General features: G+C 36.5%; 3 protein-coding genes across 3 annotated transcripts; 1 reads left to right on the top strand and 2 right to left on the bottom strand.

Moving 5' to 3' along the window:
- Positions 1-1,948: 1,948 nt before the first annotated feature.
- Positions 1,949-9,444, bottom strand: LOC149010602 (CBS domain-containing protein CBSX6-like). Its single transcript, XM_089163201.1, has 2 exons — positions 8,487-9,444; positions 1,949-3,391 (listed from the first exon to the last, which is right to left on the bottom strand). The coding sequence occupies exons 1-2, from the start codon at positions 8,828-8,830 to the stop codon at positions 2,476-2,478; spliced, it is 1,260 nt and encodes a 419-aa protein (XP_089019327.1). The 5' UTR covers positions 8,831-9,444; the 3' UTR covers positions 1,949-2,475.
- Positions 9,445-13,511: 4,067 nt separating this feature from the next.
- LOC149010603 (auxin efflux carrier component 5-like) lies at positions 13,512-15,100 on the top strand. The gene is made up of 5 exons (XM_089163451.1): positions 13,512-14,219; positions 14,321-14,406; positions 14,521-14,678; positions 14,772-14,848; positions 14,932-15,100. Exons 1-5 carry the CDS (start codon positions 13,561-13,563, stop codon positions 15,002-15,004), a joined length of 1,053 nt encoding a protein of 350 aa, XP_089019577.1. The 5' UTR covers positions 13,512-13,560; the 3' UTR covers positions 15,005-15,100.
- Positions 15,101-15,579: 479 nt separating this feature from the next.
- LOC149010604 (uncharacterized) lies at positions 15,580-23,373 on the bottom strand. The gene is made up of 16 exons (XM_089163150.1): positions 23,234-23,373; positions 21,901-22,023; positions 21,327-21,398; positions 21,181-21,216; positions 20,964-21,065; positions 19,010-19,090; positions 18,802-18,920; positions 18,585-18,686; positions 17,784-17,900; positions 17,490-17,552; positions 17,301-17,367; positions 16,940-16,993; positions 16,767-16,856; positions 16,338-16,370; positions 16,222-16,257; positions 15,580-15,913 (listed from the first exon to the last, which is right to left on the bottom strand). The coding sequence occupies exons 1-16, from the start codon at positions 23,249-23,251 to the stop codon at positions 15,803-15,805; spliced, it is 1,224 nt and encodes a 407-aa protein (XP_089019276.1). The 5' UTR covers positions 23,252-23,373; the 3' UTR covers positions 15,580-15,802.
- Positions 23,374-23,494: the final 121 nt, after the last annotated feature.

Below are 23,494 nucleotides of genomic sequence, written 5' to 3' on the forward strand. Positions count from 1 at the left end.
AAAACGATTGACTTGTGTTTCATTTGTTCCTCACGATATATGCTTCTATAAAATGAACAATTATCAGTAAAGAATTTGAATCTTCAGGGCCGGGACGAAGCTCTGTCGTATATATAATAATGTCAAATAATATCCATTTATATATAAAGCTACTCCCTTGAAGATGTAGTCTACATGTACTTAAGCTGATCAAAACAAATCTCAATTTCAAAAATAAATAACTAAGGCTCTTTTTGGTATCAATTTTCATTCTCTATTATGCCTATTTAAAATAAATAACTACAAAAATTCATTATTGGTCAAGAATGAAAAATGGTTTGGTGAATTTTATCGAAAATAAATTATGAAATGAAAATAAGTTTGGTGTCAAGATAAAAAATTGTTAAAAAATGATAAAAAACAAGTGAGAAAAGAAGGAAAAAGTATAGTTGTTATAAAAAAAATGTGTATTGACTATTTTACCCTCATCTTATTTATAAAACTTCAAGTAAATTTACACAAATGAAGATAATGAAATTCTCATCATAATCCATAATGGATAAAAAGTTCATTATGAATTTTGGAGCTTTTTCTATTATTTTAAATAAAAATAAAATTTAGAATAGATGCCAAACAATTTAAAATAATGAAAATTTCTCATAATTGACAATGATAATTGATACCAAAAAGAGCCTAAATTAACAATCACTATCGATTTCTCAATTACCCAAGTGGTGCCTTGAATGAGTTGAGAATTCAACTTTGCCAGTTTTAGCAATCGAGAATGTCAATGGATGTGGCTCTAAGGTCATCCATGAATAAGTCAATGGTCATCGACCCAAAAAAAAATTAAAAAGAAAAAGAGTTTTTTACATGAGCCCCCTCCATTTTCATGGGAAACAAATCGCACCCCTTCTAAAATCAAAACCTTGTAAATACCCCCTCCACCATTAACCTCGTTACTTAAGACGGTTAACTAATCTTAATATGACCATATTACCCTCAAATATGGTAATGTTTGAATTTTTTATTTTCAAGAGTTTTTTACATGAGCCCCCTCTATTTTCATGGGAAACAAGGTGCACCCCCTCTAAAATAAAAAACCTTACAAATACCCCCTCCACCAGAAGAACATTTGATGAGAAGCAGTGCGTACCTCACTTGCATATTTTTTTCTTCTTCTCCTCAAGATGAGGTATGCACTGCTTCTCCTTAAATGTTCCTACTGTGGTAATCGTGGGCGTTGATTGGTAGTAGTGATGATAGATTACGATGCATCGTGAGTAACTGTGATGAGTGAGGTGGTATGACTTTGAAAATAATAAGTTCAAACGTTACCATATTGAAGGTAATATGGTCATATTAAAATTATTTAACAGTCCTAAGTAATAGGGTTAACGGTGGAAGGGATATTTGCAAGGTATTTTTTTTTTTTTTAGAGGGGGTGCACCTTGTTTCCCATGAAAATGGAGGGGGCTCATGTAAAAAGCTCTTGAAAATGAAGTTCAAATGTTACAATATTTGAGGGTAATATGGTCATATTAAGATTATTTAACAGTCCTAAGTAACGGAGTTAACGGTGGGGGGTATTTATAAGGTTTTTATTCTAGAGGAGGTGCGGTTTGTTTCTCATAAAAATGGAGGGGCTCATGTAAAAAACTCCAAAGAAAAATAATAAAGAATATTTCACTATTTATTTTGTGAGTAATTGCCATTTAATTTGAAACCCTAATTTAAGGCTAACATCCATGAATGCGGAGGGGACCCCATTGAAGGAATTAATTCTCACTTTCCAACAAATAATTTTTTGAGCACAAGAAACGTGGTCTGTCAGATCACTCAGATCCTAAATCCATTCTAATTTTTATATGGTTTACACCTCTGCAACACAACCCTTTCGACAAACCATCCATAATCTATGCGTGTGTGTTTGATCTGATCTAGGGAATCCTTACAACCAAAGCTCAAGCTTTCATGCTTGTTCTAGAAAGGTTTTTAATTTACTTGGATCTTCCTTCGGATATGAATCCACATTAATAAAACTGACCAGATTAATATCTAGTTAAATATGGCCTGCTTCTTGCCCTAATCCTAAAAGATCCTCCATTTTGGAGATCTCTTCAATTTGGGTTTATAATATAAATTTTGGATTTGATCAAGTTTGATCTCAACTACTTGTGATTAGTTAGTTAACTATTAGCACGTTAATTAAATAATTAGAATTAATAAAGCAATCGGGTTGGTACATTAATTTAATTTAGTTCTAGTCATTAAAGAAACCATTCCCTATGCCATGGAGCTTTGATTGTTCACAGGACTTGGTGTATTCAACTGTTAATGTCCTCTGGGTCCTGACTGCCTTCAAGATAGTGTAATCAATTCTCTGTGACTTCTAGTTTTGAATACAAAATGAAGGATCAAAAATCACACCAAAATTTGAAAAGAAACAAAAATATGAACCATAAAGAAGGGGGCCTAAGTTGCAGACCAAGAAGTTCACATCAAAGGGGTTTCTCCCCCAGAGGGAATGGTAATGCGGTGCTTTGTCACAACATTCAGGATGTCTGTGTAACCCACTGCACCAACCAAGACATCCTCATTCTCAGCGTCAGTAACCCATAAATGGGTTGCCCTGTGAGACAGCATCTGTGCAAGCACTGCGGCTAATGAACTTGTTACCTTGCATATCAATGGTGTACTTCTTCCCCTATACATAGTTCTCCCTGTAGCAGCAGCGACAGACGGGCTTGTTGGATTGCTGAAGAAACCAATACTTCTGCTGGAGAATGTCCTTAGCCTTGATCGTGCACCTCGAACCACACCGTCTTCTTCATCCCCTCTGTTTTGAGAATTGTAAAAGATATCCGGAAAAGCTCTTTCAGACCCATTATCCTCCACTCCCATCACAAACTGTCCAGCTGACAGGTTTGCCAGTGACCAGGCAGCAGCAACATAATCACATTTCCATAACCTAGAGGCTGAGATCTCCCCGATAATCTTGTGCTGACCTTCGGCTGTACACTCCACAACGGCCACAGCACTGGGATCCAGTGGGTGCTTTTGGGCAGCCTCAAGGGCTGGGGAGGAGGCATCAATATGGCGATAGATCGGGTTAATGGCCCCAAGACTGGAGATTGAGGAGAGAGGCAGAGGTGCTAGAGTGCCAAGACGTCCAATAATGAAACGAAGCACATCTTCTCTTGACAGGCAGCAGAACTTGTTGTCATGGCAAATGGAAGTGGGGGGAGTGCTGATTGGGAGAGAGCTGCTGCTTGCATAGACTTCGGGTTTCTTGAGACACTTATCATTATACAGAAATGAGAAACGCTTGCTCATGCCTTGCCACACCACACCCTTTGGCACAATGAGGCGCGCAACACCTTGTTTCATCAGGTCCAGCGCGTCTATGAGTCTTGCAAGAGAAACAAGAATCAGGAACGTATTAGTAAAAGAGGGAAGTCACTCAATAGCTTCCAGAAGGGGAACGCTTGGAACTAAAAACCATAGCTGAAATGGAACACAGACAAGGCGACTAGCTTGCTTTACTTCCTTTCTCTGTGTAAGTTCAAAATGGTTAGCTACGGCAGTTCAGGGATGTGGTTAGGGAGTGTGTAGTAGTAGCAGTAGCAGTAGCCTGATAAACCAAGACTAAACAGAACAGACAGACAGACAAGAGCAAGAACAAGGGTCAAAACTTGGTGCACAACTAGATCACAAATTTGACCAAATGGAATGGATAAAAAAGATAGCAAGACAAATTCAGTGAAAAAAATCCAACATCTTTAGACCTTTTGTCCTCTTCAACCAATGTCAGACCTAGCAACAAATCCCATAAACTGCAACAAGAACTAAAATCTCAGATCTTATGTATCAAACAAATAGATGATATGTTCAATGAAAACATCCAATCTCTTCGGACTTTTCATCCACTTTAACAAATATTAGGCCTAGAAACAAATCCCATAAACTGTAACAAGAACTGGAACTTAAGATTTTAATGTATTAAAAAACAGACACCCTCAAAATACGGCATTGAAACAGTTTCTGAAACTCTCTGCTGGTGGTGCTGGAGGTGAGATAAAACTTGCTAGCATTAACTTGGTTTATTTCTGAAATTTACGCAGGTCATCTAGTATAGATGATTTTGGGAGAGACCACACTTCCTCTGATCCTTTGAGTTTCAACTTTATGAATGATTTGTACAAAATCTTCAAGTAAAATGATGGAACATGTTTAAAGCTTCCGTGAGAAGTGGCTTCAGGATACAGGTCTTTTTTTATTGCAGAGGTTTAAGGACCATAGGTTAAACAGTTCAGTTGTTATGAAGAGAAAATAATGGGAGTTTTCACACACAAACACACACATACATGTGGTTGAGCACATGCTTGCATCCATTAGAGCAATGCCTCAAATGGGATTCATATATGCTGAATCCACTACTCTTTTGGTCAGTTCCACTTCATGAGGAGCTACTACCTGGCACCCACTTGGGGAGCAACTGGACACCTCACTTTAGGTAACTTCAACTACCAGGAAGCTTCAAGCCCAATGTCCAACATCAACTGAACACCCCAGTATAACAAACAAGAATGAGTTTACAATAAATAATTGCCCTACAACACAAGCACAAACAAGTCATATATTCACTAAAGCCCTAATTTTCTGTTACTTGATTTATGCAATTCCAGCATCAAAAGATTCAAAACATCATTGTTAGATTACTCTAACTCACTTGACATAACCCAATGTCATACTGTAAGTCCTAACAAAATGACCCTAATTTGACCAATACCCCATTCTTGACCTAACCAAATTGACTAGTTTATCTCGTACCTTGGTTACGGCCTTCGAATTGGATCCTTGCCAATCTAAAACTATGTCAGTTCCACACTGTATTGGTGTCTCCGTCAAAGTCCCACCTTCCTTGCTTGACTAATTTATCATTGATCATTTCAAGTTTTATCCTTTTAAGCTCCACCAACTTATCCACGACACTTCATAGACCTTCCCCTAGTACAACGTGACCATCCTTCAACGACAACCCATTGTCCTAATAGTTGGAAAGAAATACATTCAGCTCGTAGGATGCCTACTTTTGAAGATAACAAGTAATCCTCTCTTTTCAAAATATGTGTTTACTATGAATAAGAATCATAAGACACAACAAAATCTAAAACTAGTAGCCTTCATTCTGCGGTCCAAATCCATATCTTGCATATACTCCACAGCATCTATGGACTATCCTAATGTGTCTGGCCAAATCTTCTCCAATTATTAAAAAAAAAAAAAAAAAAAAAAAAAAAAAAAAAAAAAAGAAAAAAAGAGGAAAACAAAAAAAAAAAACAAACAAACAAATTACTTGCATCTAAATGACCAACGTATTCCTGAAACTGTATTTCACACAGTTCATCCAATCCAACTTACACAGCTTCTTTTTTCCAGCACAAGCTTAATGTATATTAATCCTATCCCCAAATATTTGACATCCACCACTCACTAATAAATTCTTCCCTTGGTTTAGTCGTTCTCTTCATAATGTCATCAATTTTAGTTGTCATAGTCATCCATGGTGCTAGAAAGCTTGCCTACTTTTCACCGCTTTTAAGCACCGACCCAGCACATTGTTTACAATACATGCCCTGGCAAACCTTGCTCACTATTCACTACTCCCAAGTCAAAGTGTAGCATATCACTTCCAAAGGTGACCCTAGTGTAAGGTAGAAAAAAACTAGGATCCATGTAAAATTGGATCACCGATGGGTTTTTATTCTATTTTATTTTATTTTTTAATTTTATTTGAATGCCGGCTCCCCGCTTGATGTACTAACCCTCTTCCTTTATTTGCGCTTGGAACCAGCAGCAAAAACCAACGGCTTTGTAGGATTTAAATGCACCATTTTACTAAAATATTTAACTAATATTCAATTTAGTGTAGAATGGTTTCTTTTAAGGATTGCAAAACCTAAGACATCATTCAACTATGTATGGCATGCAGGCATTTCTACTGATGCGTTTTGAATGATATCATGAGCTTGGATAATGTGAAGCACTGAATCTCATGATCATATGCTTTCGGTTGAACCTTTCAGGCAGAGGTTTGGAACCCAATATCACATTAATCTTAAGATGACATTAGTTGCTGATAAAAAACTGGCACGATGTATATTGGAGAATTCAATGCTAAGACTAATTGGTAAAAGAATATGTTTAGAAAGGCTTTAAAGGTTGTGTTTTCTGGGCTATAACAGAATCATATCATAGAGTAACCACATAGTATTTAGCAGGAGAAAAAGAAGAAAAAAAGAAGTGGAAGAGAGAGGCAGCCTGATTGGGAACCATTTCATTTTCATTTCTTTTTCTGGTTCCCCCATTTTTTTTTTGGCCGGGGGGGGGGGGGGGGGAGACCAGAAAGTGATTTCTAGAGGAAAGTAAAATCTAACAAGAAGAAAACATTGCCATAACATTAAAAAATATTTATGTGCTTCATACTTCTACAACTCTTAACATGGAACATTACCAGCTTTGGTGATCAAGATACAGAAGAGGCTGAGATCAAAGTAAATAACTGATGTGGAATACATGTCCATATGTACCCATAGGAACAAGCCCAAAAACCAGCTCAGCAAGGTTGATCAAGTTGTGGGATGCGACTCCTGTGAGAGGCAGCCTGATCTGTTGATATGGCAAGTTTTTGTTGGTTTTATGGAGCATCATACAAGGCAAATAGAGGCATGAATGAAGAAAAAAGCCCAAACAGGATGCACCTGAACAGTATCACAACCAATATTTCCGTTGCATGGCAATGCTTTCTCGAAGATTTTGTTGACTCATCAAGTGGAGAAAGATTCTACCCTAATGCTGCCATTAGTTTAACTTTTATTCAGTTCTAAAATGTATTTTATTTTATTGCAATAGAAACTTAGGTAATTTCTGATTTCAGTCTGTCACCATTGTAGGAGTTCCATTTTGATGTTTATCCATTTTAGTTGCTTAGTTTCTACTTCTCGAACTTCCTATTTTGTACAGCTGTGGCCAAGCTATAAATAAGCCCTTTTCACTACAAGAGGAAATTAGGCTTGGAAAATTTGAGTTTTTTTTTTTTTTTTTTTTTTTTTGGAAAATTTGAGTTTGTGGTCTAGTAGCCTCAGTTATGCAGTGAAATCAATGGTTCAAAAGTTGAGATACCTACCAAGCACTGAGATAACCCATTTACCTACTCCTCTTCTTCTATCTAAGTATCCATCCTCCTTGTTCTTTATGCTATTCATTAATATGTCAATTAGGGAAAAGAAAAAAATGCTTTTTATATTATATGGTCTTGATTATTTTATTGATCCTAACTGCAATGCATCTCCCCACTGATTTCCCCAGTTTGAGGTTGAACTTGAATTATCAATAATGAGGTCATTGATGATGACCAGCAGGGATAACTCTCAAGCAGCTAGCTGTTCACAAATGGTTTCCAGCAGATGAAGAGATTGCATAATCAAGAAGCTGATGGATAAATCTACGACAGGACAATGTTGGTGTGTACTAATCACTAAAGAATTTGATTAGGATCAACTTTTCCACCCATCCAGCATTTTTTTTATTTATTTTAAATTTCAAATCATTCATAGGTTTCATTAGAGATGTTGACCTTTAGTAACAGTTTAACTACCGACAAAAAATTCAAGCAGGAAGAAAAAAGAAGGAACTACGGTTAGTGAAGATGACGGGCGTTTTGAGGCGTGAGAAATTGTAAATCCTTTAAGAAAATTAAACTACCTTCCCCTGTGCAGGCACCCTTCTTCCCCTTTTTTGGCAATGACCACCAGGTGGGAGGTTTAAATTTTGGAGAGAAGAAAACAGTCACATGTTTGATCAAAGAAGAAGAAGAAATTCAATAGTATCTATTCATAGTAACAAGCGCGCACTGCAATAAAAAAAAAACATATAGCTGCGGTAAAAATCAGTAAATCATAAAAACATACAGAAATCTGGAAGTTATATAGTTAGAAACAGTACAACCTTGCTGATCCATTGTTTGATCATGGCAACCTAGTTATTAAAGACAAAGGACTTCAATGAAGAATTTGATGAACTTCCATTTGAAAAAACTAAAAATAAAAATAAAAGTGCTCACAGAAACTCAACAGAGAAAATCCATTACCAGATATAAGAAGTGCAATACATATTGAAAGTCGAATTGGAACAATAAAATGAAACTCATACTATAGCTGAAGGAAGAAGTCCAATGAATCACTGTGAAGAATTGGGAGAGTAGATATCAAATGAGAGCTGCAAAGACTCTCAAGAGACACATCAGGATCTCTAATCAATCGAAAGATACATAATTCATAATTGCAGACCAGGAATAAAGATCTTAGATAAAAGCATTGAACATCAATCATGCCAACATAATACAGACATGAGATACCAATTGAAAACTGAAAATTCAGAAATCGGATTCCAAAAATAAGTCAATTTTCACAACGACAAGATCAAACATTTAAAACAAAGCTCACCTGGTGGCAGGATCAACCACCTTCAGCAAAGAATTATTCGGCACAACAACTTCAGCAACTGGGGTGTTAAAGGCCTTCTCTTGATCAACCAAAAACTCTTCTCTGGCAAGAAATGCAACAATATCGATAGAATTGATTATACCCACGAATCTCTGCTGCCTTATTTCTGCATTCTCAACCACACTCTTCTGCGACCTCTTCCTCCACACGGGTATCCCGCCTTCACTGCATTCCCCAATGGCTCGAATCGCCGATCCGACGGTTTCGCCTTCATGAAACTCAACCAAATCTGGTTTCCCAATTGTTAGATCACCAACGACATGATGCAGAAACACAGATGCCATAGAAAATCCCTTTTCCTTGTAATCCTCTTCAATGGGTCTTTAGGTCTGGGTCTGATTCGAGCTATAAAAGAGAATGGAGGAAGAAGATGAGTTTAAGGAAACCAGTGATGGGTTTTGGAGGATTGAGAAAACCAGTGATGATGGTAATGGTTGGAGTTGACCGGTTCAAAGAGAGAGAACCACCAATGGGTTTGGAAGGAGTGAGAAAACAGGCCATCGATTCAGAAGACGAGTGCCCATGAAAGGTGGGTTATGCTAATTTTTCCATCTTTTAATACCTCAAATTCTCAAAACTCGAAAAGAGAAAAAATAGAGAAAAGAGCAGATGGTGCCAGGAAAATGGCTGCTGCCTTTTAAATTCCGCCGGCAAAATGGATTCAGCGGCAGTAAATCTCTGCTGTGCACGCACCAGAGGTTTCTCTCTGTTGTGCAAAATACTCTAATTTCTCTGTTAAATACAAGGTTGAGATTAAAAGTTTGATTTCAAAGTTAACAACTTTCTAACTGTTTTTTGCTTTCTCAACCATCTATTTGGTATGAATGTGCACAACAGAGGATCTTTTCTCATACCCAACGACCAAAAAGCATACTTTCTTGTGGAGCCCTAAGTGAAAATTTTTAATGGAACCACCACATATGCCAATGTAAACAATCCTACAAAAATTTAGACAAACATTATCAATGACCTAGGCCCTTTCATCATAAAAAATAACCTCACAGCTGATAGGTGTTGAGTTGGATCTTGTCATGTTTCATGTCTCTTAATATTCTTTTTTAACATAGAGGATTTATTGAGGAGAACAAAGGAGTTTGGGATGTTTTGGAAAAGAAATCTGAATCCGGCTCAAATTTCAATAAATTAATACAAAATGATACACATTCGATGCTCAAATGAACAGGCTAATACAAACCATCAAATCAAAACAAAAGGATCAAACTATTAGTAGGGACTAGAAGCATATGTAGATAAGTATAAATAAGAAAAAGGGCAGGAGTTTAGGCAAGGGGATTCTTTTTTTTTTTTTTCCCTAGGATTTCTCCTCTACAATTTTAGATCTAAGTGCGAGAGCACTCTTTCTTTCGGATACAAGCCTTCAAGCTCACTTGATCGTCGATCACAGTGATTAGCTCAATGTTTAACGATTCCTCTTAGTGGTTGCAAAATTCCTATCATTCAGGTTTTCAGCAAATCAAATATGATCGGTCTTAGTTGAATTGGATCACTCTAGTGTTGGAGTTGAGTGCGGCTCATCAACATGTCATATTCTTCACCAACACGAGGGAATGAAAATCTTATGGGACGGTCGTCCCCCACCCCATTGTCCACCTCGTAGTTGGGTTGACACCGGCCTGTCCGTGTATCATGGGCAGACCATATGGAAGAACAGAATGGACTACTTGGATAGAGAGCACTTGGACTTTGTTTGAATCCTCCCAAATACAAGTTTCCAAAAGCTAAGAAGTGGTAACATATATGAACAAAAGTCCTATCTTTATCGAATGTCCCAACCAAGCTAAAGAATCACCAATTGAATTTGGCTCAAAACAAAAAACAAAAAAAGAAAGAACAAATTCATGTCTTCATTTGAGTCTATCGGTTTATTATGTTTCAAGATTTTTTCTCTTATTTTGGATTTCTTGGTCAATCTCTGCCTCACAATTTTTAAGTGTGAAGTCAATGTTTGTTACATCTCTTTGATGGAATGAGTGATCTCTCTAATCAGTCAGAAATTCCCTCAACCTGCATATATGAATTGGACAGGAACTTAATCCTTGATGTATTAGACAAAAATTAACAAATAATTCAAGCAACTGGGGGAATTGCCTTCATTTTCAATGATTTTCATCTTTCAATAGTATAATGGTGTGACAATCACATGAATGAATTGTGCCAATGTACAATGGAGAAGCCTCGATTAATGATGTTTCTATAGATTCACTATATAATGATCAATAAACAGTCATCAGCGTCTTTTTTTTTTTTGTTTTCAATGAAAGTTGAATGGTTCTTATTCAACTTTGATACAAGCATGAACAGTGAAATTAATTCTTTCAGAAAAAATTGAACGTAAAATCATTCTGTGGTCAACTCAATATCCATGCATGCAACCAGGGACAGAACCACAGTGGGACCTATTCTTGAAATCAGACTTGCAGTCAACAGTCAAATTGATGACTTCAGCCTCCCTAACCAAGGGACCAGGCGCTTGCTTGACGCGGTGTTTCCTCTTCTTGGGCTAGTTCTCCATCATCGACTACCAGCTCTACCTACAAGACCAAAGGGACCAGCTAGGGCTCGCTTTCTTCTCGGGGCTACTTAATTTTTTTAATTTTTATATTAATTTCCTTAATTTTTCCAGTTTTTTTCTCTTCCTACACGGGAAATATCACTATTTGGCCCGCTCTCAATATTGAGAATAATTTTTAAAGGTAAAATAATATGTATAAATGTCATTCCTAATTAAAAGTTAACTCCACAATCCCTATTTATTCTCCCCTCACTTCTCTTTCATATTTTCTTTCTATTTATTCTCTTCTTTTTCTACGTGTGGTTAAAGAAATTTTTTGAAAAAAAATCTTATTAGGTATTTAAAGTGTCATTGGAAACTAACTCGTCAGTCGTTAGTCCCTATTTATTCTCTCAATCTCTGCTCTCTCTCCTCTCACTTTTTTTTCTTCTATTTATTCTCTTTTCTTTCTATATAAGCAAGGAAAATTTAAAAAAAAATCTCCTCCACAATTAGGTATTCTTTCTCTTTTTCAATTTATTTATCGTTTTCTATATAAATACTTCTTCTTAATCACATTTAACATGTTACCTTCTGAGGCTTAAATCATTCGGATATAATTAGAAAGATAACCTGTTGACCTTGAAGATTCTATTATAGAATTCATTCATAATTTAAATTATTTCCAAAATTCTTTCATGTATATACTAAACCCTCACCACATTTGGCATGTTGTCTTTTGAGGCCTGAATCACTATGATATAATTGATAAGATAGCTCATTAATTTTGAAGATTTTACTACAAAATGTTTGCCTAATTTAAATTATTTTCATTAACTATTTTATGTAAATTCTCCTTACTAAGCACATTTAACACATTGCCTTTTGGGTCTTGAATCATTGGGACAAAATTAGTAAGATTCTCCATTGATCTTAAAGATTTCACTATAGAATTGCGAGAGAAATCGCCTAAAAATAGAGAGAAATAGCCAAAATATTGAAAAAAATTGATATTGCCGAAATTTGCGAAATTTTGCCAAAATTTTGCAAAACCGAACTTTGGTTTAGGTTTTGGTTCATGGTGAACCGAAACCACCAAAATTCGGCAATATTTCGCCGAATTTCGGTGATATTGTGTACCTTGGTCCTACCAAAGAAAATTTTAATTTGTATCTAACTTTTTAGGGTTGAAGTCATGTATATATCTATTTTTTTGTATTGTTGCTTTAATTTACTTATATTTTTGTGGGAAAAAAAAATATCATTATCAATAATTTATCTTCTTTTCTTCAAATATAATATGTGTGGGGCCCACAAAATATATGTAAGCATATTCTTTAATATAATATAATAATTCAAATGTGGGACCCCCAATAGGTTCTATAAGGACCCACACCATATGTATGACGAAAAAAGCATTAGTGCTTTCTCAACTGAATGTTATCTTGACTTTCATTTTTCGGCCCCCTAATGTTGAATCATGATTCCGCCTCTGCTTACAACCATTCAACTTCATCATAAAATCCTGGAAAGGTCGATTCAGGAGATTTGATCCTTACCAAATTAACCATCCTGGGTATCAAAGTCTGTAATGCCATGGAATGGGAGCTCTGAGAATAGTCCTGTAATGTTCTCTCTGATATGATGTTAATTATCATGTATGTTCGACAGATCGATTAGATTAATTGCATGTAATTTGTGAAATTAATCCAAGCTTTCTGGAACCGAATCTATTAGACACATTGATTCCTCCCTGAGAATGGAGTTCTCTAGTCGACAATGTTACTCACTGGCCAATAATATATGGTTCTCAGCAACCATTGCAATAGCACAAAAATGGTTGAAAATAAGAAAATGTCCCTCTAACAAGTGGCTATCTTTGCCGGCACTAAAGAATCAAATTGGCTTTGATATCCAAAAAAACTAACCCCTAGAAGGCTAGAAGCTAGATTTTATTTATGTCAAAATCTTAAATTTTCTTTTGGGATCTAAAACAACATAGAAGAGAAAATAAACGGTGCATGACTAATGATTTAAAAGCTGCTAAAATCTTGTAGAAGGTATATGTTTTCTGGGATAGTTTTCATTAGAGACAAAAACAGTTTTATATTTTTTTCCCATCACCTTTGGATTGGTATTTATTCTGTATATATATATTCTTCAATCCAAGAATCTCATCTACAGACGATCTTGTCTGTCTAATGGCAAGAATATATAACAATAATAGCTGAAATCATAAACCCTCCTTCCAGAGGTGTTGGTGGAATAATTCTTGAACCCATTCGTCCTAAGTGAAAGAACCTGCAGGGATGAGAATATATCAAGAGCATAGAATCAATAACACAGAGAAACACCCAAGAAGCAACTACAGTGTAATGCTTCGCCTCTACATATATGTTGTCAACTGCACTGTTGGTCACCAGTGAACTACATGTTCTGAAGAACTACTCTTCTTCTTCTTCTTCTTCTAAAGAGTTCTGAAATAAAGTTTTGAAAGAGAGAATGATAGGGTGGCATGATGTTTACAAGGTGGTGGAGGCCACGTGTCCTTTATACGTTGCATTAGTTTTAGGGTTTGGATCAGTAAGGTGGTGGCATATATTCACACCTGAACAGTGCAATGCAATTAACCTCCTTGTTTGCTATTTCACTCTCCCTCTATTCACCTTTGAGTTTGCAGCTCATGTTGATCCTTTCAAAATGAACTATAAATTCATAGGAGCAGATGCCATATCCAAAGTCATTATTCTTATAGTTCTCACCTTGTGGGCTAAGTGTAGTAGGAAGGGAAGTTACTGTTGGTACATAACAGGCTTCTCCTTATCAACTCTAACTAATTCTTTGGTTATTGGTGTGCCACTGCTCAAGGCCATGTATGGTCAGAAGGCAGTAGACCTTGTGGTACAATCTTCTGTCCTACAAGGACTCGTCTGGCTTACTGTTCTTCTCTTTGTGTTGGAGTTTCGCCAGACGAGAAGCAATTCAATGCTCCCTGATTCTCACACTGTGTCATCACCACTTGAATTAGTGAAGGATTTAGAAAGAAATGAGCAGAGACCATCTTTGTGGTCTGTGATGAAGATTGTGTGGCTAAAGCTTGCATTAAATCCCAACTCCTACGCTGCTTTCATGGGCATAGCATGGGCTTTTGTTGCAAGCAGGTACATATAAATATATGACAACCACACACAAAAACACAATTACATCAGTAGTCTCACAAAAATATATACCTTACTGACCTGCAAGTTGCTGGTATAAGCAGGTGGCATTTGGAGGTTCCAGGCATTATTGAGGGTTCTATAATGATCATGTCAAGAGCAGGAATAGGAATGGCGATGTTTAGCATGGGTGAGCAGAGACAACATCTGGGCTTGTTTTTCATTTTTTTGGGTCTTAAATTTTTGAATGTTCTCACCAAAATAAGTGTTTAATTTGTGTGTTTTACTCCACACATTCATGCAGGGCTCTTCATGGCGTTGCAGAAGAAGTTTATGGCGTGTGGTCCAAGCCTAACAGTGTTTGGATTAGTGTTAAGGTTCATTGCTGGTCCAGCAGCTATGGCAATTGGTTCCATGGCTGTAGGCCTGCATGGGGATGTCCTGCGTATCGTCATTATCCAGGTGAGACTCATCATCTTAGTTGTTATAAGCGAAAACTCAGCTGAGAATCCCCTGATTCAACTCATTCAGAATTGCCATTAACTTTTATTACAGGCAGCCTTGCCACAGTCCATCACCTCCTTCATATATGCCAAGGAATATGGATTGCACGCCGAAGTCCTTAGTACCGCGTAAGTTCTCTGCTTCGTCTCTTTTCAGTAATTTTTGTTATCAGAAATGAGTCTAATATGGTGACCTTGTTATTCTCTTGCAGCGTGATATTTGGGATGATTCTTACCTTGCCCATCTTGGTTGGATATTATGCAGTTTTAGAGTTTCTGAATTGATTGTTCTGTTCTTTCTGTATTTTTCTTTTCTTTCTTTTCCAGTAATGAATTGATTGGGAGCCTGAATCAGTTCTTCATTATTAAGTTTTCAATATCAAAATCACAAAGCAGAATGTAATTTTCGTCCCTTGATCCTAAGCTGATCAAGGGATTCCGGCAATGTTTTCTTTGAATTTAATGGGCTTGTATGTGTACTAAAATTCTTCTTCATAGAACACTACAAGAGAAGCACATTCAATGGAGTAGAAGGGGAAAAGGTGAAATGAATGGCATATTCAAGATAATTTGATACACATTTGAAGCAACAAGAATGCCTTTTTTTCATTCAAGAATCAATGGCTACAGTTTGTGTATCACAGCTGAAAACGCAGGATGGCTCCAGGATATGCACATATCCAATTTATCTCTAGTTAGATTTATTGTATACTGAACACAAGGTTTGCAAGAGAATGTTCTGCTGGGCAAATGCAAAAGTAAATTTGAACCATTAAAGGCTACATCAACTGAAGAATAATAAATTATGCTTTATTAGATGCTTACTCAGAAACAGTATGCATCTTTTAGTTGTCAATAATTACAAGAATTTAATAGAAAAAATTTAAGATTTGGGATTTTGACAACATCTAATTAGATACACTTTATGTTATAGCTTTTCTTGTATTGTAAATCTGTGATCATGACTCAAAACATTTCATCAGTAGCTGTGCTTCGATCGTTTCGTTCTGTGGTTGATGAATGTTTACTGAAGATCATACCATGAACAACTTACTTCGGAAGACCATGTAATCAGCACTATACCTATTGCTTTGTATGTATGTGAAAGGGATCAATCCAACATTTGTCATCGCGCACAGATTTCGTCCATCTTCTCTTAAACATTTCCAATTCATCAAGTGACCGTTTCCTCACCTGCCAAAGACTTAAATTAACCTTACACAGAACGGCAACAAATAGGCTGAACAAGAGGCCATCAAACCCCTTAAGCAATCTAGCAAGAGCCACTAATATATCATAAGACCATTGGAAGAGGGGGGGGGGGATTTCAGGGGCCTTGGACAGGCATATTAAATAGAGTGAGAGACATCACAAATAGTTACCAGGAATAATAAGTGTTTGATTTCAGAAGACCACACTAAACCCTTTGCATGAAAATAATTACCAAGAATAAAAAGGGTTTGATTTCAGAAATATATATATATATGTAAAAATGTACTTACTGCAGATCTCTTGTTCTCATTGGACTGGGATGCTGCCTGTAAAATCAAATGTTTAAAATCTTCAGTTTGTGTAAAACAGAAAATGTTTGTTGACACATCAGCTTTAGAAATTATACCTGAGAAGCCGGAACTGATGTTTCAGTAGTTTTCTGCACAAATGACCATGAATCACAATGAGTAACTAAACCAACATGCACCAGGAAAATGGTAACAAGTATATAGGTTCGGCAAATGACTCATAGTTGCAGATTGGAGATGAACCCACATGAGACCATAAGGATAACAACAATCACATCTGGGAACTCTAATTTAATTTCGGGTGCTTTTGCATATAAATTTGAAAAGATATGCCACCAATTTTCTTTGGGACAAATGCCTTCTTCAGCAAAAAGAAAGAAGAAACACAACACAGTGGTCTTAGTTTAACTTCCACCTGTTTTTTGTGCTTTATATGCAACAAGAAAAGTTTTAGACTAAAGGAAGATCTAGCCAAAGTGATTCATTAAGCTTCCTCCAAAATTCTGTTTATGTGTCAATTTTCTTACAGTGTTTCCTTCCAAGCCCCCAAGGGTAGGGATGCCCTGATGAATTAAGAACTCAGCATCAACCACCCCAACTTTTTTCGTTCGATCCCCCTATCACAAAAGTAGTTCAGAAATCAGTCAAATATGAACAAGAGATATTTGGACATGATGACATTCTAGGATTGAGAACTGACCTGTGCACAATAACCAAGCTGAAAGTCCAAGCCCCATGCATGGATTAAGTCATTCTGATGAAAGAGAGGAGTTACAATATAAGAGTCAGTAACGATGACACCACACAAGGAGTTGATGAGTGATACCTAAGAAACTTGTAAAACCCATTTAAGCCTTTGGTAGCATTATCAGGTTTGGCAACTGACACCTAACAGGGATGTAACAGGTGAAAACCAGAACACTAGGAATATGTTGAAGTTTTCTAGTGTTTTTGCTGAGTTTATCAAGGATTACCCACTCTATCTCAGACCAAATAATCCCAAGATCAATTGCCCATTTATGTGTTAAAAAAAAATCTACATTATATGAAAGATGCCACACCTGGATCATATACCATGTACATTTCCACGATGCTCGTGAGAACACCGGAGCCATCATTTCTACCCACCTGAAACAAGATATACTTTCTGAATTATTGTAAATGGAATAATTCTTTCCTTGGGTGTAAGACATTTGTGTTAACATAAATGGACTTCAAAGCAAAGAATATATTAGTTAAAGGAGCTTTACCCAGAACAGGGAGGACCTGTACTGTTCACATCACATCTTGGACTACTGGCTGTGGAAGTCCTCCTGTGGATAGAAGAACCAAAACCAATTAAAGGGCATTTCCCAATACAAAGAACAAAATTTTCTACAGTTCTTCCTCTAAATGCAATGATCATTGAGATCAAAGAAATCTATATTCCATGCACTGCAGCAGGGTTGACAGCACCAAGTAAAAGAATCAGATAGTTACTATTCATTGGGTCAGGATGATAATTGACCCCAGAGGTCTCCTATGTTAAGAAAATACAATGACACCTGTGCACTTTCGATCCATTCACGAGTGCAGTAATTGGGTGATGCATAAATGATCTAGCCGCATCTAGAGCAGGTTGTGAGATTTCCAGCCCTTCTTCTTTGACAATTGATAGGTAACTGCAAAACAAATAAATATAACTGAATTAACAATATAGTAGCAACTAGCAAAAAGACTCAAAGAATTTCATAAGTTTAACAAAAAGGATTTCTTCTCAATTTTTTTAAGCCTATTGATCTACTAATTTTCATGAAGAGATTAAGAATCAACAAAGATATCATACTCAACTAAGTAGATTCTTTAGCACACAAGAAAATTAAGCAGATTACTGATGTTTATAGGACCTTAGACTTCTTCATCAAGACAGAGGAGCACTATATGATTGATTCCAAACATGCAAAGAGAAATAATTTAGCCTTTTATGTTGTATACTATATACTTGCTGCTCTTGTATGGGTATTTTGGAACTTGTGTCTGTTTACAGATTGTATATAAATAAAAGCTCAATTGGGTGAATGGTCAAGGAGATTGCTTCCCAAACCAGTCTCTTACTTCGGTTTCAGAAAAAGGAAGTTTCACTTCCAAGCTGAGTTGTACATGAAGGCATGTTTAGTCAATAATAAAGCCGATACAAACAAGCATTTCTATATTCAAAATATCAATTTAATTCACAGAAACAAAACCATTTAAAGATGAAGAAATCCAAGCATTAGGCAGCAATCACTTTCTGTATTCTTAAGATCTAAGTAAATAACTGAAACATAGAATTTCAAGACTTAGAAAGGGCCAATATAGGTGCAAACCGTGTAGGATTGAAATGTTCAACTCCAAGGTCCTCATCCCAAAGGAAAATGTAATCATATTCTGCAACTATATCTGGATGTAGGAAGCGCTTAGCAAACCACCTGTGTCATCACAAGAGTAACAGTGCACTGTGAGACCAGACACCCCAAAAAAAAAAAAAAAAGGCTCCATTAATAGTTACTGTATAAACAATTTTTAATGGATCATGTATATTACCATTTGGTTTGATTGATTACAGAAACATGTAAAGCACGATGACTCCATTCTTGATCATTCCATTCATTCACCATGCCATCATAATGGAAAAGCATCACGACAAAATCATTTGATGGAAACTGCAGCAACCAGTGTAGCATAAGAACTAACTACAAAGATAGACAAGATTGAATAGTGAAGAAAGTGACGAGAAGGATAGCTCTGTTACCTTTCTAACCATTTTATTGACATTTTCTTTTTGCTTTATTCCAACAGGTATGGCTAATAAATTCATTGAATGCTTTGGATCCTGGTGCAAGAAAATTACAGGAAAAATAGTATACTGAGGTCAAATTTAAAAAAAAAAAATGCATTTATGCATGTGCTTATACATTTATGCTAAGTCCAATAAATCGGGATACTTAAGTAGATAGTCTGCTGCACCGACAGAAATAAATTTTGAATCCTACCAACACTAGACTGAGAACAACAGGTCCAGAATTGATGTATTCGATCAGATAAGTTAGAAAACCAGAACAGAATCTCAGAAAGGAATAAACCAGACGTTTCTGAAACTATTTGAGAACAACTCAACAGACTATAGAAGGACCATATAATCAGTGGCAATTCTGATAATTAACAGGAAGCAGGTAGCTACATGGTTTAGTAGTTCAACAGATCTGACCTGTAGTTCAGGTAGAGAAGGAGAAAGTTAGAGGGATAGTAGACAAACAATCAACCCAAGCCAACATGGAATCCACCAAGTATACAACTGGACCCATTGCAGCATCTACTGAGTCCGTATCTGTGCATTTTCAGAAAAATCTAACCGTTCTATTCGTCATGTTGTCGGCACTTCACATCTATCTATAATGGTAGTGAAACCCAAACATGATTTGCTTAGAGACTTTAATTAATAGATCCTAATCCAAATGACTATTACCAACCAACAACAATCAAAAAAGGAAATAAAACAAATAACAGAACCCATGATAGACAACACTAGTTTGGCCTCTTCTTCCTCCTCCTCTCATACTGCTGGTTGTGCCTGGCTTTTGCATCAGTTATGTCATGTGAATTGTAACTTTGTCACCTGTAGCATAACTCAGGAGCTGGAAGCATTTTTTCCTTCTATTAGTATCAGCAGAACTGGCAGTGTTGCTATGGATTTGAACTTTCAGAACATAAGATACAATCCCTAGGTTTCTGTAAGGCCCATGGTAAGCCTGTTTGATTGTGCCTCCCTGCCCCCTCAGGATCAAATTTTAAGATGACAGCACAAACACTTATTCACCAATTTGCCAAAATATACTCTTTTCCTTATTTCATGAAATATACTGCCAGTGATTTCTATGAAAGGACTGAAGGATCAAGGGCCAAGGCTGTCATAGCAATAAAGGAGACAATTGTAGATTTCTCTGATAGAGATGCAAGGGGTCAGAGTTCTCTCCAGCATCTTAATGCTTTCAGAGACTTCAGAGAGCAGTCTCTTTCCACAGGTACTTCAGTTTGTGGTAATAGACCTTGTCCCCATCCAAAACATTCATCCCACTGCACGAGGCAGCTACTGGAACAATTTCACACCAAGAACTCTCATAAAAAACCCAATCAATTTTGATGAGATTCGGGGTGAGTTTTCTTGGATGGGTAAAACAACAACCCAACAGGGAATTTGTTGGTATTCACTGCTTCCCACCCTGGTCCTCCACAGTCCAAACACATTGGAAATTATTGTTTAGAGGAAAAGGCATTTGGTACAAGGTACATCACTAGAACAACTTTGAGGAGTGATATGGTACAGATTAGAGGTGTTAGAATAACAAGCAGTAGGCCTACATGACCTGGGGAGAAGATCAGAAGAGTCAGAGACGGCCTTACGTGAACCAACAAATATATCCTTAGTTAATGTTTAGAGCATTTAAAATAAGCGGCTGTAACAAGTTTTTACTACACTGCATAAATGAAGGACATGGACCCAACAAAAGCAAACAGCTAGAAAACTTCTCATGGATTCAGAAGATTCATGAAGCAAATGGTAAGGTCATTTGACAATTGCAAGCATATCCAGTACATACTCTGACATCTCAAGAAACAAGTTGGACCTGCACTGAACAGTGACAATTTAATTTTAACTTAGATTAATTCTACCACCAATTAAGACTACTCTGTGTGTTCTCACCTACCCTTTTATTAGTTGGACCCGCTAAAGGTTGTGAATCCAAGTTAGTGGTCTTGGAAATAATCCCCATAGGTAATGTCTCACTGCCTTCAGGCTTGGCTTGATTCTAAAACAGATAAAAGAACATAAATTAGAAAAGTTTCCGAAACACATTGAACCAGATACCAGGAAATGTGGCTGAAATTTTTTAAGGACAAAGGTAGAAGGTAGAGGAAACTAACCTTGCATGTATCAGTTTCAACAATCGTGGATTGATTCTAAAACAGATAAAAAGTTTAAATCAGAAAACTTTCCATGTTTTACCAGATACAGGAAATATGGCTGAGAATTTTTAAAACAAACAAGGTAAAAGGTAGAGGAAACTAACCTTGCATGTAACAGTTTCAACAATTGGAACATCTTCATCAGTATGCCATCTTGCAAACCTGTGTGTAACAGCCTAAGGGGACCCAAATTAATATGATTCAATGAGTTTGAATAGCATTCTTTATGTAATGGATATCCTAATGGTGAATAGGAATAATGCCAGCTACCACTTAAAATACAGGCAGAGAATTTATACTTTAAATCATGTGTAAAACAATGTTGAAGAAGAATGAGAACAGAAAACCATATATGATTTACTTCTTTTCAGTCTGGAGAGAGAATTAGTAAATGATAGTCTGTGAAAGAATGAAATTGAGAAATCCTCTTAAAGCCAGGGACAAGAACAAATAATCAACTCAAATCTATGAAATAGTTTGATCTGTAAAATTTCTTCTTACATTAAATGAAAATAAAAGCTCAGCCATTAGATGGGGCCACAGAAAAGTCACCTTCCAAACAATATCTATTTTTTAAAACCCAAAAAGGCAACCAGAGCCAGGTCATGCAAAAACCTTATATAAGGTGTTCAATCATTTCCCAAGACTAGCTATGAGAATTAAAGAAGGAATAAATACCTCTGTGTAATCTGTTGCAACAAATATACTTCCTATGAAGAAAACTAAACAAATCAAAGAAGCTGCAGGAAAGATAGCGCAAAGGTAGGATCTCTTTTTTTTTGGGTCTGCCGGCAGAGAAACCTGAAAGAAGAAACAAAGAGTATAAGGCAGAATCAATCAGTTTTCAGAAGATAATCTCTAATGGTGGTGATTTTGATTTTAGCAACCCAATGTAAAAATTGATTTGTCCCAGCAGTAATAAGGCTAGGTTTGATAGATAGATGAAATTTACTGGTTTCCTGCAGGAAATGGCTATTGATTGGTGAATCTAATGGGGACTAGGAAGATGATTTGATTCAAGAAAAATGTCTCCAAGTAGTAAGACAGCAGCAAAGTCAAGTCCTCACTAACTAGGCATCTGAAATGAGTAAGGCAATTCAAATCAAGCTCAGAAGTATGCAACATGTAAACCCAGATGCGCCACACCCTTCTGATTAACATTCAAGGTTCAAAGATTTCATTCACCACTGTTTGTTCAATTGATAAATCATCCATTGCTGGTTAGTGAAAACCTTGAAAGATTCTGATATTTCTGATACTCTACATTCCACTTCAAGAAGATATATTTGGTTGAAGTAATACATATAGTTCTGTGTGAAACTATTCCTATTTCTCACTAGTCATTAGAAGTACCTTCAGAATAAACTCTTATTCACATGCCCATGTCCTCCTATACATCCCTGTCACAACCCGGCTGAGTATTTCATACTTTGATACAATAGGAAACCCCAGATCCTTCCTCTAAATAGAGGATTTCATCATCAGCCGCACCTACATCCCTTTTCAAATTTCAAGCCACAGTTTCTCTACACAAACTCCAGATTACTATAATCTCCTTCCAACTTCTTGAATAAAGATGAAGATTGATTTGAACTTTTAGACAACAATAAGGAGTTTCACCAAGAGATGCTTCCGGTTCCATCGGCAGAATCAATACCAAATGGACAAATTAAACAAGTCACACCATCGGCTAAACTACCAAGAACTGATGAAATTCATATTGATACAGAAAATGCAGAAGATATAAAATAGAAATTCACAAAACTGAAAATTTGGAGCTAACTGATTCACATTAGAAACCACATCCTTGCACGTCCAACAACCATAAATTTCAGAATTCAAATATTAGAAGAATAAATAATCTCATATACTAAACTTGTTCACTTTAATAACTTTGATCAATCCATGGATTCCCACGCCCCATCCCAACCTCTTCCTGCAATCCCATTAAATTTCATTGGAATCGATAGAGAGTTCAGAATCGATAGAGAGAAAGAACTCAGAAGCTTACACGCTTAGAGGACTTCATATTCTATGAAACTCTGAAAAACGAAGGCTCCTCGAGAACAGATATGAGATTGCCCAACAAAGCTCGAACTGTGTACTTAAGATATACCACTAAGAAATAAGAAGAAGAATTTTAACGATGGGTCTGTGTTGAAAATAAGAATAGAGTAAAGCCCAGAAGCAGAACAGCTTGCTTTATATTTTTCCACTCTAACAAACTCACATTTTCAAGGTAGAACTTTGACAAAGTGGGTAACTTAGAAAG

This window comes from Hakea prostrata, chromosome 7 (assembly GCF_041222555.1).
Source record: "Hakea prostrata isolate BN-2017 chromosome 7, UWA_Hpros_2, whole genome shotgun sequence".
In the NCBI taxonomy this organism is placed as follows: Eukaryota; Viridiplantae; Streptophyta; class Magnoliopsida; order Proteales; family Proteaceae; genus Hakea; species Hakea prostrata.

Bases quoted from the DNA above. Each gene is read 5' to 3' on its own strand.
- LOC149010602 (XM_089163201.1), bottom strand. From the start codon at position 8,830: ATGGCATCTGTGTTTCTGCATCATGTCGTTGGTGATCTAACAATTGGG. The intron at 3,392-8,486 runs GTGAGCTTTGTT...TTCTCTTGCAAG, and splicing joins GTGGTTGATCCTGCCACCAG to ACTCATAGACGCGCTGGACC.
- LOC149010604 (XM_089163150.1), bottom strand. The intron at 17,553-17,783 runs GTGTCATTGTAT...TTCTATCCACAG, and splicing joins AATGGATCGAAAGTGCACAG to GAGGACTTCCACAGCCAGTA. The intron at 16,994-17,300 runs GTGTGGCATCTT...CTCTTTCATCAG, and splicing joins GTACATGGTATATGATCCAG to AATGACTTAATCCATGCATG.
- LOC149010603 (XM_089163451.1), top strand. From the start codon at position 13,561: ATGATAGGGTGGCATGATGTTTACAAGGTGGTGGAGGCCACGTGTCCT. The intron at 14,220-14,320 runs GTACATATAAAT...TGGTATAAGCAG, and splicing joins TGGGCTTTTGTTGCAAGCAG to GTGGCATTTGGAGGTTCCAG. The intron at 14,849-14,931 runs GTAAGTTCTCTG...ATTCTCTTGCAG, and splicing joins GCCGAAGTCCTTAGTACCGC to CGTGATATTTGGGATGATTC.